This window comes from Gekko japonicus, unplaced genomic scaffold (genome assembly GCF_001447785.1).
Source record: "Gekko japonicus isolate JY-2015 unplaced genomic scaffold, Gekko_japonicus_V1.1 scaffold11, whole genome shotgun sequence".
Classification (NCBI taxonomy): Eukaryota; Metazoa; Chordata; class Lepidosauria; order Squamata; family Gekkonidae; genus Gekko; species Gekko japonicus.
This window is the reverse complement of record NW_015166418.1, coordinates 3,234,903-3,253,781: the sequence shown is the minus strand read 5'-3', so window position 1 is coordinate 3,253,781 and position 18,879 is coordinate 3,234,903. Positions and strand designations below refer to the sequence as shown.

At 42.8% G+C, this 18,879-nt stretch overlaps 2 protein-coding genes across 2 annotated transcripts in view; one reads left to right on the top strand and one right to left on the bottom strand.

Moving 5' to 3' along the window:
• PRKCI (protein kinase C, iota) overlaps positions 1-318 on the bottom strand; it is a 42,979-nt gene extending 42,661 nt beyond the window's left edge. Inside the window, exon 1 of the mRNA XM_015411584.1 lies at positions 281-318. Coding sequence (XP_015267070.1) covers positions 281-318 — 38 coding nt within the window. The remainder of the gene's footprint in view (positions 1-280) is intronic.
• A 5,499-nt stretch (positions 319-5,817) lies between these two features.
• The window catches only part of PHC3 (polyhomeotic homolog 3 (Drosophila)), a 58,982-nt gene continuing 45,920 nt past the window's right edge, over positions 5,818-18,879 (top strand). The window contains exons 1-5 of the mRNA XM_015411588.1: positions 5,818-5,862; positions 7,783-7,933; positions 9,249-9,389; positions 11,697-11,774; positions 13,304-13,429. Coding sequence (XP_015267074.1) covers positions 7,805-7,933; positions 9,249-9,389; positions 11,697-11,774; positions 13,304-13,429 — 474 coding nt within the window. The 5' untranslated portion in view covers positions 5,818-5,862; positions 7,783-7,804. The remainder of the gene's footprint in view (positions 5,863-7,782; positions 7,934-9,248; positions 9,390-11,696; positions 11,775-13,303; positions 13,430-18,879) is intronic.

Here is an 18,879-nt window from a genome sequence, read left to right as displayed (position 1 = left end):
CCAGATCCAGGTTGGGAGACTTCTGACGATTTGGTGATGGAGCCTGAGGAGGACGGGGACCTCGGTGGGATGCAACCCCCGTAAGAGTCCACCCTCCGAAGCGTCCATTTTCTCCAGGGGAACCTGCGTAGTCTGGAGATGAGCTGTAATTCCGGGGGGGTCCCCAGGTCCCACCTGGAGGCGGGCGCCCCCGACCACCCCCACGCGAGGTCTCTACACCGGCCCGTCAGCACCTCCATCCCGCCGCCTCCCCACGCCCCGTCCCCACCCGGCCACTCACCCCTTGTAGTACGCCTTGACTCGGACCTGAGTCGGCATCGCCCCCCCCCCTCCTCCCCGCCGCTTCGCCTCGCTTACTCCGGCGGCCCCGCCCGCTGGCGTGGCCAGCCCCACCCCGCCCCCGCCGAGCCGCGGAAGAGGAGAGAAGAAAATACCGCGGTGTGTCTGTGTGGGAATAATTTTTTTAAAAAGCGAGCTCCTGCGCACGCTCGCCGCCTCGCGCCCCAAAGGGAGCCGTTAAACGGACGAGAACGAACCGCCGCTCGCGCAACCTAGCCCCGCCTGCGAGCCACCGTGTGTGTGTGTTGTATGCGCGTGAGAGAAAGAAAAAGGGAGGGAAGAGAAGAGACTCGCTCCTCCCCCTCCTCCCTTCCTTCACGCAGCGTATCAAACGCCTGGGAAGGAAGGAGGCGAGGGAATGTGGGACAAACCACTTCCAAGAATGTAGGGTGAGGTCAAGACAATGAGGTTGTTTCGTGGGGAGGAAATTCCGAATGAAACCGCAGGAGGGGATTAAGACCTAAGAGTATACGTTGTACCTGTTAAACCAGACCGAAACACACCTTTCCGATAAGTCATAAAAGTGCCAACCGATTTACCATTCTTTCAGTTTCCACCCTTTTCTCAGCTGGATTGATATCAGTTGAGTGGACTGTACCACTGCATACCGAAAGGGACGCGGAAAAGGAACAAAGGGATCAACTTATTTTAAAATTAGTTGGCTTAAGTACGAGACGCCTAACACCACAGCCTTCTGCCCAAAGTTTACATAGGGAAACCAAAGCATGCGCTGAGCATCCTCTTATATACACAGAGTACACGCCACCTCATCCGTTGAGCGAGATTACTACAACTCCCAGAAAGCAATGCCTCAGAGACTTTTGGGTAATGTAGTTTCCAAACCGAGTAAACGGGTTCTCCAAGCTCCTCAGCCTTCCGTGATGCCCGAACTTGCAGCGAATAGTGCCTTGATCGTGGTGCTTTTAGGGTTCAGCGGGTATTTATTACGACTGGGGCTGTGATACGTATAGGCCGTACAACATTAACAATGTGATTGAAGAATAATTCAATGGGTAGCCGTGTTGGTCTGAAGCCCAGTGGCACCTTTAAGACCAACAAAGCTTTCGTGTGCAAAGTACACTTTTTCAAACAAATTGGAATAACATTTTCGCAAAGGCTACTTACAGGGGGAAAAGAGGGTGGCGGCAGCCGTTAGAAGGGGCCACTCAGAGCCAAAATGCATATGCAGAGTTGAAGTTGGATCAGGTGAACGGTAAAATCAATGGACGACAGCAAATTAGCACTTAAATACAAGAGTTAACAAAAAGATGTAAGAATGAAGCTAGAGTCCAGCGGTACCCCCAAGACAAACCAAGCTCAACTCTGTGTACCTGCAAGAACAGAGATTCAGGGTGTGCACACTTCTTAATATACATTGAAACAGACTTTGTCAAATATTATATGCAGGTGGGGGGGTTAGTTGCCAGGAAGAGCTGATTAGAGTCAAGATGCATAAGTAACTGAGCAATAAATATAGCTAAGACTGGAATAACACATATAGTAGGACATTTTCATTGATTTCTATTTTTCATTGACATGTAAATAGCAGCAAATTGGCATACAGATAATAAAGGAGTTAACAACAGGTGTGAGAACGAAGTTTGAGTCCAGTGGCCTCTGTAAGACTAACAACAAGTTTAATTTCTGGGTATAAGAAAGAACAGAATGATTTAGCATTGTGGACAGATAAGCCAATATCTCTGTTAAGCTCTGGAGGTTCCATAGTCCTGAGTGTTGTAATAACTTGTAATTCAGCAAGCTCCCATTCCAGCTACTTTGAGGTCACTCACTGAATGTAATTCTTGATGTCAGATTTGGTGTAGTAGATGTTGTTAGGTCCAGTGATTGTGTTGTCTGGGTGTATGTGGCAGCAAAGTTGGCATCTGGATTTGTTGCAAGTTCTGGTACCAGTGTCCATGTTTAAATTAGATGTTGTATTATTGTGGGTGAGAAGTTGTTTGAGACTGGGGGGGCTATCTATGTGCTAGAAAAGGTTTGCCCCCCAGTACTAGTGAAAGAGAACTGTCATTATCCAGTAGAAGTTGTACGTTGCAGATGATACATTGAACTGTTTTGAGTTGAGAGCTGTATGTGTTCACTAGTGGTGTTCTGTTATTGTCTCTTTTGACCCAGTCTTACAACAGGTTTTCTCTGGGTTATAGTAAAGTTATAGTAAAGTCTGGGTGTTATAATAGACTGGAAAGAGACAGTCTGGCTTTGTTAATATGTTTCTTCACTTCATCAGGTGGCTACTTTAGTTCCAAAAAGGTTTGTTGTAAATCCCTCAAGCGAGAATCTCTGTCTGTGGGATTAGAGCAGATGCAGCTGTAGTGTAGAGCCTGGCTATATACAATGGATCATTTGGTATGTTTAGGATAGTGGCTGGAGGCATGTAGGTATGTTTGTCAGCCAGTAGGTTTCCGGTATAAAGTGGTGTTTATGCATCCATTGTGTATTCTTACAGTAGTGTCCAGAAAGTGTATTTCTTGCATAGATTGGTTCATTGTCAGGTTGACAGTGGGGTGAAAGTTGCTGTATGCCTGGTGGAATATGTCCAAGGCTTCTTTACCATGTGTCCAGACAATAAAAATGTCATCAATATATTGCAGGTATAAAAGAGGTGAGAGTGGGTGGGAGTTTAGGAAGTGTTGCTCCAAGTCATCTATAAATATGTTAGGATATTGTGGGGCTATGCGAGTGCCCATGGCTGTGTACCATTGATCTATAGATACAAGTTGTCACCAAGTTTAAAGTGGTTATGGTGAGAACAAAGTGGCACAGTTTGGTGGCAAAGTCAGCTGTGGTGCTATCAGAAAATCATATTCTTTATGGTTTGCAATCCATCTTTGTATGGAATGTATATTTAGGTAAAATCTCTCTTTAACTCTCCTCCAGATCTTTATTAGGGCTCCTCTAATTATATGATTATGGAAATTTGAATGGATTTTATCTTTATCATACCATATGTAGGCATGCCAGCCCATATGTAGGTCATGGCCCTCTAGATATAGCAGTCTTTTATCTTCTAACAGTAACCAATCCCTAATCCAACCCATAACTGAGGCTTGGTAATAAAGGGACCAATTTGGTACACTGAGGCCACCTCTTTCTTTTTTATCTTGAAGAAGTTTCAATTTAATGCGTGCTTTTTTGGAGTGCCATATAAATTTTCTTACATATTGATCCAATTCCAAGAAAAATTTATTCTTTTTTAAAATTGGTATGTTCTGTGCCAGAAATAGGAAACGTGGAAGGATGTTCTTTTTAATAGTGGCAATTCTACCCATAAATGATAGGTGTAAATCATGCCATTTCTGTAAATCTTTCTTGATATCTTCTAATAATTTCTTGTAATTATTTTCAAATAGGTTACTATTTTACTTGAAAGGGTGATGCCAAGATATTTGTTGATTACCTCTATATTAGATTGAGACTGGATCTTGTTTATCAAATCCTGAGAGCAGTTTTTTGTCAAGATCTTGGGTTTTTTGAAATTTATTTTAAGTCCTGCTATCAAGCCATATTCTTGTATTACATTAAGCAGGTATGGTGTAGACATTATTGGATCTTCCAAAATGAATACTAGATCATCAGCAAAAGCTTGAAGTTTAAATTCCTCTCTTTTAGTTTTAAGACCTCTTATGTTCCAATTTTCTCTTACCAAGTCATTTAATGTCTCTATTACAAAGATAAATAATAATGGTGAAAGCAGACATCCTTGTCGAGTTCCTTTTTAAATAGGTATATTCTGAGTTAAATCTCCATTAACTATTATTTTTGAAAATTGTTCTTTATATAGAGACATTATCATCATCATAAAATTATTGCCACAATCCCGTCTCCAATTTGTATCTCAAGAATTCCCAAGTTACATTGTCAAAGGCTTTCTCTGCATCGAGAAAAACTAGTGCTAATTGTCTTCCAGGATGTTGTTCATAGTATTCTAAAATATTTCAAATAGTTCTTAAATTATTTTTAATCTGTCTCTTCTGGAGAAAGCCAGATTGGTCTTGGTGTATAAGAGCAGGATCTTTCCTGACCTCCTCGGGCAATCCATTCCACAAGGCCAGAGCTATAAGGGAGAAAGCACACATCAGGGCAAGTAGCTCACTCAGGGCCGGCCCCAGGTTTTTTTGCACACTAGGTGAGGATACCTTCTGGCGCCCCCCCCTGCGCCCCCCAATTTTCAAACATAAATGCATTTTAGGAAGAATGAACAACACAAAATCTGAATGGTTGTGGTCGGTGGGGCTGAGAGAGCTCTTTCGAGGACTGCCCTTGAGAGAACAGCTCTGAGAGAACTTGTGACTGAGCCAAGGCCACACCAGCAGCTGCATGTGGAGGAGGAGTGGGGGAATCCAACCCAGGTCACCCAGATTAGAGTCTGCGCTCCTAACCACTAATTCCTGGGGGTGGGAAGGCCAGTGGCTCCTGCTCCTCCAAGAGGAGGACGGCTGCGCTTCTGAGTGCACTGAAAGACCCGGTGGCATGTGGCAGTCACTCACCAGGTCAAGAAAGTTGCAGGGCTCTTAGTGGGGGGGGGCTTTTGGTGGGGGGGCCGGGTGCCAGTTTGGTGCCCCTAAAGGCCGGCGCGCTCTAGGCAAGCGCCTAGTTCGCCTAGTGAGCGAGCCGGCTCTGAGCTCACTTTGCCAATCTGCAGATTGCAGCTGCAGAAATCCCTGCTCAGATGAGAGAAGCTGTCACAAGAATTGTCCTTCCAGGACAAAAAAAGTGCAGATCCAAAAATGCAAGTCCTTCAAATTTTGTTAGCAAAGTGTTTATTTATGCAAAGTGTTTACTCCATCCTGTAGCATTACTAACCTAAGCTCATTAGGTAACTTTTGGAACTACCTTATACTGAATAACACTACTGGTCCATTGACGTCAGTATTGCCTGTTCTATTCAGGCCGGCAGTGGCTCTTCAAGGCCCAGGCAGAGGTCTTTCACATCACCTGCTGTAAGGGTCTCTTTACTGGAGATAACTGAGTTTGAACCTGGACTTTCTGCATGCCAGGCAGATGCTCTACAGCTGGCTTCTCTAGAAACCCACTCTCCGTTACTTAGCCCCGGACCGAGGACCATTCCTACACCATCCGCTGCCCATTCGCCAGTGTGTTTACCATTGCGCTATCGCTAAAAGAAATTACGGGTGAGGGGACTTTCCTGATAAGCCTTGTCAAAGGTACGAATAAGGGCGGCGATGCAAAAAAATAAATAAAAATTCAGTGTGGTATAATTCTTAATGTAAGACAGAGGACCGTTATTGGAACAAACATCGGTAGATGCATAAAGTGTGAACACCAATGGTGAACGACACGAATCTGGGGTTTCCAACCTCTATTATAGAAGATGCCACCTTCCGCACAAGAGGCTAGCGGAAACCCTCCCCCCCCCAACCTGGGGTTGAGTCACGTGAGCACCCCGGGCGGTCAGTCCCGTCCGAGAGGCGCATGCGCGGTGCCTCCCTGTGAGGGAGGTGAGAACATGGCGGAAGCGGAGTGAGGGCTTCGTACGCCAAGCGGGTGCGTCTCTCTTCCTCTGTGGTGGAGGTTGGGTGAGTGGCGCGGAGGCGCGGGGCGGCTCGAGGGCTCTGCGCGCGCGGAGGCGGTTTTCCTCAGGCGCCGGAGGGCGGCAGGCCTGTAGGGGGAAAAGAGCCCCTCGTTGGGCTTCGCCAGGTGATGGATCAGGCGCTGGGCCCAGGCAGAAGTTAAGCGGCAGTGGCTTCTTCGTTAGCGCGGAGAAAAACAGGGGTGCGCGGGCGGGTGCCAGTGCGGGAACTGCACCTGTTGAATTTCTGCCAGCCGCGGATTTATGTAAACGGCTGCCTTGCTCTGGTGCCAAGGAAGGACGCTCCCGCCTTTGGAGCCCTGCCGTGGCCAGCTCAGCTTAAGCAGGCGTGTGGCTGTCACGGGCATTTCTCCCTTCAGGGACATGTGCGATTACTCCCTGTGGGTTGTATACCACTTGTTGGGCGGGCAAGACTTCTTTTCCCTCCAAACGATTAGATAAATACAAGTGTGACAGGTAGAAATCCAATAGGTGAGGCTTGTCTCCCATATGTCAACAGGTGTGCACTCACTGTCTCTGTTTTATCTGACCATGCGGGGGGGGGGGGCGGGATTGTGCCCTGGTTGTGTGGCAGAAAAGTGGATGTATAAATAAATGAAGCTGCAGCTGTATAAGTTCTGCCTCTCCTGTTTTGTTTACTTAAATCACTTCCAACTCTGTTTTTCTCACCATGTGCTCTTTTAAAAAAGATAATGCATATTTGAAAAAAGGCATAAATCCTTGATGAAAATAAATTTTTTTAAACAAAATCATCACAAGGAATGGATAATTCAGCAGCCAAAATCCTATCAGGTATGGAAAAAAGGAAACCTTGCAGCCCCTTCAGAATGCCAGGAGGGAAGAACAGCTCCTGATCCTCTGTACAGAGATGGCATGAGGCCCAGTGCAGTGCTGGCTGCTGGAGTTAATGTATCATTTCTCTTAAATGAGGGACCATAACATGACTGAAAGTGAACTGTCTGTGTTCATTTGCAAGAGAATTAAAGCCATATTAATTATTTTAATGGCTGGTCCTCCTAGAAGAGAGCAGTTAGCTCATGTATATGTGTCTCTTTGCATCTCTTTTAAGGAATAAGGAATGCTTTGCCAGATTAGAAAAATCTTACTGCCAAATACCTGATCTACCCAGTTCCTGGAGAGAGATGATGGTCATTTAGCATTTTGATTCTCCCCCCCCCCCTTTTTTTTCTCTGGATGGTGAACACATGCACCTTGATACTGATGCCCTGGAGGTTTAAAAACCTTTCTTACCTAGATGCCTACTTCACTGCATTGCTTAAACAGTGGTTATAGGGGTTGATGTAGTTGTAGTCTATGATCTGGGAACTGAAATTTTTGCTCTGTTAATTTCATTTTGTATGCCCATCTTGATTAATAGTGGAATGTCACTCTTTGCTTGTTATGACCAGTTGCCTTCTTGCTGCTCTGAAATAATTTACTTAGATATATCCTCCTCAGACCTGGAGATGGATGACATTTCCTTTCCATTCTCTTTCCTGTTTTACAAATATAGAACAGCATGTGAAAGACTGAGATGTCTATTCTGCTTTACTGGGACAACTCCTAGGGCAAAATCCAGAATACTGTGTCACATTAGGGAGGGGCTGTAGCTCAGTGAGAGAGCATCTGCTTGGCATGCAGAAGGTCCCAGGTTCAATCCCTGGCGTTTCCACTTCAAAACAGTCAAGCAGTAGGTGATGTGGAAGACCTCTGTCAGAGACCCTGGAGAGCTGCTGCCAGTCTTCATAGACAATACTGACCTTGATGGACCAATGGTCTGATTCAGCATAAGGCAGCTTCATATGTTCACTGAACTGTGTGTCTTCAGATTCAGAGCACCGTGATATGCAATTCTTGTTTTCATTTCTCACCAGGTGGAAGGATCATTCCACAGCTATGGAGAATGAACCAAGCACAACAGCATCTTCCACATGCACAACCACCATCACCACCACATCATCCCCTTCTCGTACACAGCCGCCTCAGATATCTGTCTACAGTGGTGCAGATCGACATGCTGTACAGGTATTTGATAGCCGATAAAATGGGAAATTTACCCTCTGGTGGCATTTTCAGAAACCTACATTCTGCATCAAGGGCTTGCAGGCCTCTATAAAATACTCTGCTGCCAGTACTCTAATAAAGTCTGATTTTGGATATGGAGGCTGGTGTTCGGTCACAGAGGTGCAAGGAGGACAGTAGTTTCTATAGTGCGTTCAGCATTTTGCCTAGAGCAACTTGGATGCCAGTAGTAATTGTCCCAGGGTTGTGGTGTAGTTCTTAGAAAAAGGTATAGTTCTCTGATGGTGGCAACTTCAGTACAAATCTCTATTTTTTTGCCATAGTAATGATGTTGCTGAACTGTCCACAGGTTATTATTTTTTTAAAAGATCTTATTTTTTTACAAAGACAAACATCACAACGACCAAACAGACAAATATATAACACAAATACATAACTGTGGGGGTTCAGTTACATCATCAGTTTACATGCTTGAACATACCATATTTGTTTTCCATGTTCCACCTTATTTTCTTAGAAAGTTCTTTTGCATACTTTTAAGTATCAGTTTTTATAATCGATGAAAGGTTGTATGTCTGTATACTTTATTATATTCTTCAGTTCATTTCAAAATCTAAAACCATGTAATTTCATACACAAGCATTTACATAGGTATCTAAATAATAGGGGATTTCATTACCTCATCAGATAAATACCTCAAAAATTGTTTTTCAAATTTCACCTTATATTCTTACAATAATCTTTCATATATATTTAAAAAAATAACATTTTTATACTCTATTAGTATATTTTCTAATGTTTCAACTCTCATAGTTTTGAACAGCTGTATGATATTTATACCATTCAGACCTTTATAAAATCTTGAGGGACTGTGTTTTCTCCCTTATAAAAAAATCAAAAAATCGATGATTATGTATTCTCCCTTATCCACAAAATTTTGGAACTTTTCCATAAGTTTTTATCTTCTTCATTCTCTGATTTCTCCTCTTAAGCCTTAAAGTCTTAATTTTGTGCCTTTTCCCCTTGTAGATGAAACAAGTATCTTCTGGTAGTAGCCAGCTATAATTAATTTTTTTTAAGTAGTTTGAGGTTCCATATATTCTTCTTTTTTTCTCTCTTTGAGTACATACTTCATTTCTTGGTTCCATCTCTTGTCATTCTTTCATGGGGTCTCATATCCAGTTCTTCAGTCATCTTATCTGTTTTTGAATATGTTTTGTAAGTCATATCAGTTGGATTGTTTGTATCAATGCATTCCACAATAATAAATGTCATGTCAGTTTGCTCTTCCTTCTGATTGGTGCTCTGCTGTCCACAGGTTATTCAGCAGGCCTTGCATCGTCCTCCTAGCTCTGCAGCACAATACCTTCAGCAGATGTATGCAGCTCAGCAGCAGCACCTGATGTTACAGACCGCAGCTTTGCAACAGCAGCATTTGAGCCTGGCCAGTGTTCCACAGGTGAGATGGAAATCAATTAGAAAACAACTCTATGGGAATTAAACTGTAAGAGCTACCAAACATAAGAACAGGAATGTGCTTGTGTCCTAACTTAGTGGTTGCCTATAGTTTTTTTTTTAATTCCAGGGGCTGGTGACCAGTTATGGCACAGCTTTGTGCCTAGTAGTGTGAGGATGAGCTTAGTTGTTCAAGAGCAGCAGTGTTCTCTGTAGGGTTGCCACGTCCCCCCTGGCCACCAGTGGGGATGGGGAGTATGGTGGCCAGATCCTGGTTGGGAAACTTCTGAAACTTTGGGAATGGAGCCTAGGGAGGACAGGAACCTCAGCGGGGTACAATGCAATAGAATCCACTCCAAAGCATCCATTTTCTCCAGGAGAACTAATCTCTGTAGTCTAGAGATGAGCTGTAATTCCGGGGGATTCCCAAAACCCACCTGGAGGCCAGCCTCCCTAGTTGTCTACTTATTACACCCCTGGGCTTCCAACCACTATCTTGATGTTAAGTAGAAGGGGTAACAAACACACAGATATTTGTGATTTATTGATTATAAAGAGAAGGAACAGCATTCCCTATCAGCAAATATAATTCTAACCCATTTCAACCCATATCTGGATATAATAAAGTTACTCTCTCAAAATCATTATTGAACATCAGTCAGTTTTATTATTTTAATCAGAGTTGCATAATTTATTTAATCAGTTTCAATTTCATGTTGTGCTTATAGTTCTGGGTATTCTCTTACATTAATAGTTTCTTACTCTCTCGTCTTTCAACTCTAAATAATGTATAAGAGTTTTCAAATGAGAATGTTGTTGGTTTTGGATACAGAAAAAGCAAAAAATTCAGAAGGAATACTGTTACAAATAAATATACTCTGATGTAGCCTCTGGAGACAAATAGTTGGTTCAAAACATATAATTGCAAATAGAAAAGGGTGCTAGAAAATACTTTCATTGGAATATTATCAAGAAACATTACCATTAATTAAAGATTTGGAAATCCTCACATCTTATTTTGGAAGCTCATGTCTTCTGATGCAAATTGCAGTTCAGTATTTTGTACATCAGTCCTAAATTTTAATGTTGGCTGTAGACATTCTGACCAAATGTGAAAAAAGATGTTCACCCTTCAACAATACCCTGGTTTAGATATTTATTGAAACTACCATCGTGAAACACACACATATTACTTCTAGGTAGAAGTGAGTGGCTGTTTTAAGAACGTTGAGGCTATAGCTTTATAGTAGCACATTGAGTAGTAGGTAGTAGTATTATAATTCTAAATAGTGGAGTAGTTTGAACTTCAGGTCTTCTGTAGCCCTTGGGGGGAAATGCCCCCACCCTAAGAAATAAATGGGTGTCTGATGTCTGACACACATTCTAAGGGACAGCTGGAGGTTGGAACTGAATAGTTAACAGTTGCATCAGTGGCTCTTGGCTGGCCTAAGTTATCTTCATTATAGTAAAGTTGCATGTCAAGGGAGGAATTCATGCCAGTTGCCTGTCAGTGGAACACAGGTCTCGGTCACACGGGCCAGATATCGCGGGGGGGAGGCGTGGCTGTTTGCCCCGGGGCAAAATAACGTGCGGTTGTGCGATCAGACGTTCCGTGGAGGTCCCGTGGGTAGGGGGGAGGTGCCGATCACAGGACAATCCTGCGGTGCGGCAAAGAAGCGGTGCGGTGTGGCAAACGGGTTTGTTTTTTTCTGTACACCAAAGTATGCGCATGCTCCATTGGGTGCTTGTGCGCATCCATGGAGACTTGGGGAAAAAAACCCTTTTTGCAAGGGGACATGGGCGGGCGCCGGATGCCAACGGAAACGCGATCAGACACCCGCCCTTGCCCCACAGTTACCGGAAACTAGTACCTCGGAGGTACTAGTTTTTTATCCCTCATCTTTGGCGGGAAGCCTCGGGTGAGCCACGGGAGCTCTACGCTTCCCAGATGTGGTGGTGAGATCGCGCCCGGAAAATCCGCCTATCTTCCGTCTCTCTAGCATGGCTAATGTTCCGTGTGACCGCAGCCGCAGTAGATTATAAAGGTGTGTGGTTTGAGAATCATGGAATTCATTGCTTGTTTAGCAAAGGGTTGTTAACTTAGGATAACTCGTGATATAGTCTTGGCTGTATAAAAAGATATAAGTTAGGGTAACTGCACAGGTAGAGAGTCTAGTGATGGCCATTTTGGGTCTTGGGCTGCCTAGTGAATGCCATTGAGCTAGATGTTCCATTTATCATATTCAACAATATTTAAACACTTTTTGTTGCAGTGTAAATGAAACATTTGACAGATGTGCTTGCTATTTAGGCAAACCTGTCAGGTGGGAGGCAGTGTGCATCCCCCAATGGCAGTGTCACTCAGCAGTCAAGCATGTCAGAAACCTCGGTAAGTATTTTGAACAAGTTGTTTTCTTTTAAGCCAGACTTTTTTTTAGTTATCATGTTTGTTTCTGAAAGTAAACAATGTTGTCTGAGTAAATGTTTGTAAACCATTTGTGGAGCAGAAATTTTGATTTGTGACTTGATTGGCCTTTCTTCAAAATTTGAGCATTAATTTTTTTAAGTAAAACTATTTGCCCTTGAGAGGCCTTGGAGATCCTCAAACTAATATGACAACCCTCTCCCAATCATGGTTAAGAAATTAATACTTTCTGGGGGAGTTTTGGTAATTCACAGTTGGTTATTATGTATATACCAAAAAACCCCACCTATGGTTTGTTCTCATGTTTTCAAACCAGGAATCACTCTTGGTTTGGAGGAAAGAGAATAAATCATAGTTTGTGACTTGGATGTTAACCAATTGTAGCTTGCTGCAAGTGTAATTTCCAAGAACACTGTGTGGAGAAGAGGGGAAAGCAGCCAGGTGCATGAGCACAAAGATTGCAAGTAGGTTTTTCGTAATGCCACTCTACTGTTTGTTATGTGCAAATCATACTTAACTTTGTCTTATGAACTTTGAACTTTTGCAAAGTTTTGGGTCATGAATTTTGCCATAACCCTTGGGAAGGAATTTCTTAGAGGCGTTTAAAGAACAATTTTAATTTTTAATCTCCACATCTATCATTTACAATGGTAATACAAAAACAAACTGAAACATTGGGTGTTAATATTGTGCTGAATTGGTATATAAAAATTAGACTAGATTCTGAAGATATACTTGGATTCAAATTACTAGTTGGAGAACTCTACTAAAAGAATCTATATCCCTACACTTCAGCCCACCGACCCCCCCCCCCCAATTGGGTTGGTGGTGAGTTGGGCTTTTATTGCTATTTGAATGTTTTTAAATAGATAGGTACTGTAAGCTGCCTTGAGCCACGGGGAAAAGTGTGGTTTAAAACAGAATGCTTTTGCAGGGCAGGCAATGCTCAGGAACAAGAGGCTGGCTGAAGTGCCTAATTCCAAAAGAAAACTAGGAAGATTATACAACATTTTCTGTATTTAAATTCTAGAATTAATATGAAATCTCAATTTATGATCAAAGTTTTGGGTTATATCTCAGAAGATCAATGCAAGATATGTTGTAGCAGAATTTAGGATTGTTTACCTGACAGTTTAAACTTGAAAATGTATCTTATTTGTTGTTGATGGTTAAAAAAAAATCTAAGGCTGTATCTTGTGTCCTTGGGTGATCAGCAGGTAATCGTTTAAGCTATGGGCCAGAAGTATAGCTTTTAAAAAGGAAAGCTCAGGTTTGTATATTAAACAGACTATTGACTATCAGCTGCTGAAGATAGTTATGTGGGTTTACTCTGAACTGAGCCCAACTCTTTTGTGTGGCACTTAACTCCCAAGTGAGTACGCATAGGTTTGCAACCTATGACGGCCATTGAAATCGTAGGGTCAAGGCGGTCAATAAAAGCAATATTTTTGCTTCCCTAGATTAATCTTTCTGCTTCTCCTACACCTGCGCAGCTAATAAGCCGTTCACAGACCTCGAACAGTAGCAGCAGCAGTCTGACCCAACAGACCATGTTACTGGGGAGCACCTCCCCTACTCTGACTGCAAGCCAGGCTCAGATGTACCTACGGGCTCAAATGGTGAGTCTTGCATGTTTTTGCTCATATAACATTTGCTAACCTAAGTTTTATTTGTTCCTTGTGTTCTTTCTTATGGCTAGGTTTCCATTACCCATCTAAGTTTCCACTAAGCAGTTCAATTTTGTAACTCTGCAGCCAGTTTAGAAGACTAGTATATGAGGAAAAAAGAGCTTGCTTTAAAAACGCTAAGGCATTGTGCAGATTTCACAGTTTCACAGTAGGCCAACCTCAAGCTGGGGTGTGCATGAATCTGACGTTGCCAGGCTCATGCATGTTGTCTGGCTCAGGGCCAGTGTAGTGTAGTGGTTAGAAGGCTGGACTAGAATCTGGGAGATCCGGGATCTGGGAGACCCAGGATCACTCTACCGTGGAAACTCACTGGGCGACCTTGAGCTAGTCACACATTCTCAGCCTAACCTACATCACAGGATTGTTGAAAGGATTAAAAGGATAGGTGTGTGATGTCGTCTGCTTTGGGTCCCCTTTAGGGAGAATAGTAAGGTATAAATCAGGTAAATAAGTAATGTATATGCCTTGCAAATGAGTTCTTTAGATGGGGGTGGGGCTAACCTATGCAGCTGCATTTGGAAGTGGTGGCTAACCTTGAGTTTGCTTCTAACTGGCATTTTCTGTGGGAGAAAGGGTAGTGGAGAAATGAGGCTCATATCTGAGTCTGCCAACAAACTGGGTTTGTGCGCTTTCCTTCTTAATGTGAGCTTGTTGCAGAGCGTCTGCGTACAGCATAAAATTAACACCTGTTCAGAAGCAATTTTATGTCGTTGGTTTAGTGTTTGTGCTTTAATAAATACAAAGCTTTAGCAGCTGGAGCATCAGAGTCACTTTATTTTGCCATGATTCTGCTTGGGGAGGATTCATATCTACATTAAACTGACTTTTTCTGTCTGGCCACTGGAAGTTTCCTTTTTCATGCCAAATTTGCACATGCATTCAAAAACTACTTTAAAAATGGTGTTTCAGAATGTATTTTACTGTATATTTAATAGTCAGATATCCCCCCCCCACTGTGCCACAATCCCTGTCCCACATTGGTTTTGTCCACGCAGGTCCCTTGATTCCCAACATGGACTTTGTTGGTGGTCCTTTCTTTCTCGACACCTGAAAAGTTGGTCGGATCCAGTCTTATGTTTCTGCAAACATTGCATCATATTCTGAATTTAGATTTTAAATTGTATGATTTTATACTGTTATAATCTGTTCTGAAGCCCTATTAGGTCAAGGATATAGTTATTTCTAATATATGCCCACTGTTGAAAGGGAGAAGTTGACATTGAGAACATAAGAACATAAGAGAAGTCATGTTGGATCAGGCCAATGGCCCATCCAGTCCAGCTCTGTGTCACACAGTAGCCAAAACATAGGTATCATCAGGAGGTCCATCAGCAGGGCCAGAACTCCAGAAGCCCTCCCACTGTTGCCCCCTAAGCACCAAGAATACAGAGTACCACTGCCCCAGACAGAGTGTTCCCTCTATAGCTTGTGGCTAATATGTTTATCCAATTCCAGAAGTATAACAAAGTTTAGACAAAATGTAGACAAAGGCCTGTATCCAGTGGATCATTTCAGGAGATGGAAATATTTCTGTCCATGGAACATGGTTTTCTTACCTCTTCCTTTCATTGTACCCACAAGCGCCCTCTGAAATGCTGTTCCTGAGGGACCCCTGTTCCCAAGGAGCAGCATTTCAGGGAGTATTTTGGTCTGTAGCCACAGGGTGAGAGAATTGTGTTCTATGGGTGGAAAGTTTTCCCTGTTTGAAAACAGTCCATTAGATCCAAGCCAAAACTTTTTGCAGTTTGCTGAAAATCCACAGTTCAGTATGAGCAGTCTCTTTCCAGTTTCCCTTTATGTCATCCATCCATTGCAAACTGTAGCTGCATGAGACACTGGCCAAATTCAGATGTCATGATAAACCTCCTTTTGTGAATGATGGGCATGAACCTGTGTTCATTTGCTCCCTGCATTTCCCCCTCGCTTGCAGAGCATGACTGCAAGCTTCCTGGTTTGTGAAGGCTTGAAATCAAACTTAGTTAGCTACAATATCTGAATGCATAACCACAGATATATGCTATTGTTTTGTGTCTCAAGAAGCATATTAAAGAACCAGTTTCATCTCTGTAAACAGTCTTGAAATCTAGTTGGCTGTGGCATTCGAACTGACCTCTACAGAGATGTGGAGCAGAATTTTTTTCCAGTGCTTTATTTGTTCATGCAAAAATAGCCATTTCTGAAAACGTAATTGTTTTGCAGAACTAATAATGAATGGATGCCATTGCTAATAGAATATTAGGCAAGCTTGGGCAGTTTCAAAGAGTAATTAATGTTTTCGGGAGATTCTGCCTAGGCTTTGGGTGAGTGAGTGCATGCATGTTTTATTGATTAGGAAATTGTGAGGGTGGAGGGTAAAATCACAAATACATATAATCACATTTAAAAATTAAGTGGTGAATTTGCTTGATTGGCTGTGTAGGTCAAATAAAAACAAAGCTGAAGTTCTTATTTGATTCTTTGCTTGTGTTCTGGAAGGGACATTGTAATCACCAGTCTGATATGGAACTAACAGGTAATGCAAGTGAAGCTACAGGAAGTGTCAGGGACCTCCATAAAAGAGAACTAAATTTCACTGAAATAGATGAGTGAACAACCAAAACTCTGTACAACTCTGGTTGTACTAAAAGTAATGTCTAAACAGTCACCACTGCCTTTCTTTCTTAAATTTAAACAATGTAAGACAAGCGTGTGTGTGTATGTGTATATATATATCACATTTAAATGTTATAAGAATTGTCCCAATAAACATAATTTCCTTATACAGTATTGAATTTGTTTGCATATAATGTTTAGCCACATTTTATTTGGCTTTTCTGTAATCAAGTATTTTGCTTCCAGTATTTGTTACTATAAAGATATAAAATTAACACAAGATAATTTAAAAATTGTTTACTAAATATAAGTCAAAATAAACATGCTACATCAGACTGTGCTCTATTTGGAGCATCAGAAAATTTCCCAATTCTCACGAAGAGAACTGTGTTTCTCGAAAGCTTATGCTACAATAAAGTTTGTTAGTCTTAAAGGTGCTACTGGGCTTTTTACATATTTTCTGGAAAGCACATATCACCCGATGGAAGCCTTTGAAGGTGTTGTGTAAAATGCATTGGTATGACATTGTGAAGATGCTTGTTCTGTTGGGGTTGTCTGATTGTTTTGTGGATATGAGAACTGTCACATGCTGACTTGAAAAGATTGGGGGAACCCTGGCATATGTCCTCTGGTAACTTCCACTGATGCCAGCAGCGGAGCACGTTTTTTTTTGCCTTCCTCTCGCACTGCAGCTCAAAATGTCCCCTGAACATTTTGGTTCAGGGTACTCCTGGGCGTTCAGGGAGTCTCAGCAACAGCATGAGGGTGGAGTCTGATGTCTGTAGCAGGAGAGGGAACTGGTGAAATTTGAATGTGAGGGACAGCAACAGAAATAGCAGGAAATGTTTTGGGAGGAGTGCATCCCTGAATTTGTGGTTTCTTACACATGGTATGTGTAGCTGGATCTACTTTCTCTTAACACCTTGATAGGGCTATTAGTTGCATCTCTCTGCCTATGGTTGTGCCTCAAATCGAGTAGATCATGTAGGACCTATGGCTCTGTTTAAGCCTTGGACCACTGTATTGCAAACCAAGCCTCACAGACCTATTTGAATGCATTCCTAACCACCAGAATGTGTCTCTTCTCAGGGCCAGGTGCTGTCTGCCTTCATATTCCTCCCCTAGCCAAGGCTGCTCATGCCTGTTGTGCCACCCCTTAGCAGAGTTCTGTGGTCTCACTGGGGTCTATACCTGCAGCCTCACAAAAGAAGAAAAGGCCCTGTTTTTAATCTTGCATTAGAGTATGGATAGATCAATTTGTTGCTTTCCTATTTCCCTAGTTCTTTTCACCTGACTGAATCTTTACTTTTTCTTATTTATTTTTTCTAAACAGTACCATTTTTCAGGGCCCCGCCCTCCCCCTTTCCCCTGTATTCTGTGTTTTATATTATTGATCACTCTTTTTTCTGGCTGAATCTGTTGCTCTTAAAGTGGTCCTATCTACAGTGTTGTAAGAGTCCAGTTCAAGATAGAAATGGATTATCATTTACCTCATGATCACCACTTTGTGTGGAGCACTGATTGTTTTTCAGGTTTATCTACTAAGGTCGGGTGGAGACATAACATTAGACCGGCTCTTACCCATGACTTAGCAGGCTGCAGACTCCCCCTCCTCTTTATTTTGACACAAATTCCCCCTCAGCCATGGTTAAGCTTCCCACCAAGAATGGAAACAACCATGATCAAGGCTAACCAAAATATCTCTTGCACTTTCATTAACGCTGAATAATGCACTTTCAATCAACTTTGGACTGAAAGTGCATTTTATAGGGTTGCCAGCCTCCAGGTAGAGATCTCCGGGAATTAGAACTGATCTCCAGGTGATAGGGAGAGATCTGTTCCCCTGGATAGGGAGAGATCTGTTCCCCTGGAGAAAATGGCTGCTTCAGAGGATGAACTCTATGGCATGATACCCCTCCCCTCCATAGATCCTGCCCTCCCCAGGCTCTACCCCCAAAGTCTCCAGGTATTTCCCAACCCAGAGCTGGCAACCCTAGTTATTCAACATGTGCAGAGGTGCCCCTGATCAGGATTTGAAGAAGTAGATCTGGTTTCAGTTCTTGGCTACAAGGATTGGAACCTGGTTAGCCTTAAGCATGTTGACACTGGTACCAGTTAAATGCAGTTAAGTCAGATAAGGAAATTGCACCTAAGGAAGATGTCTGTGCGTTCCCTCACCTCAGTCCTGCAAATGGCTTTTGAGGCTGTGATTAAGAGGCCCAGGACAGAATTTCTGAAGTGGCAATTGTGCATCTTGTTTTGTGGGAAAGGGCTTGGCTGCTGGTTCAGGTTCTACCAGTCAGTGAGTGTCAGGAATCACTCTGATGCAGATGACCAATTCCTAGCCTTGAATAATTCTGCTGCACCTGCACAGCAGGGAGAAGCGTAGAACTTCTGTGATCACTGCAGTGCTGAGTTGGACAACCCAGGTCTGATATTTTTCCCTCTCCAGATAAAACTGAGTCAAGAGTCGGTCGTTGTGCAAACAGGTTCCTGGAATATATGGAATGTATATTTAAGATAGTGGCCTGAGCAAAATTGGCTTCTAAGTGGAATGCTCATTCCTAGCTACAGCTAGGAGTGCCTTTATCAGCTTTCACTAGCCAGTTGTAGCCTTTGCCGGGCAGAAAGTATCTGGCAATTATGGTGCATGCTTTAGGTGGGGCTACCCTTGAAAAGTGCTCAGAAACCTAATTTGGTCCAGAATGCTGCTGCCAGTCCTTCCAATCTTGGCCTGGCTACCCTGGCTCCCAATTTGTTCCCAGGCCCAATTCAAGGTGCTGGCATTG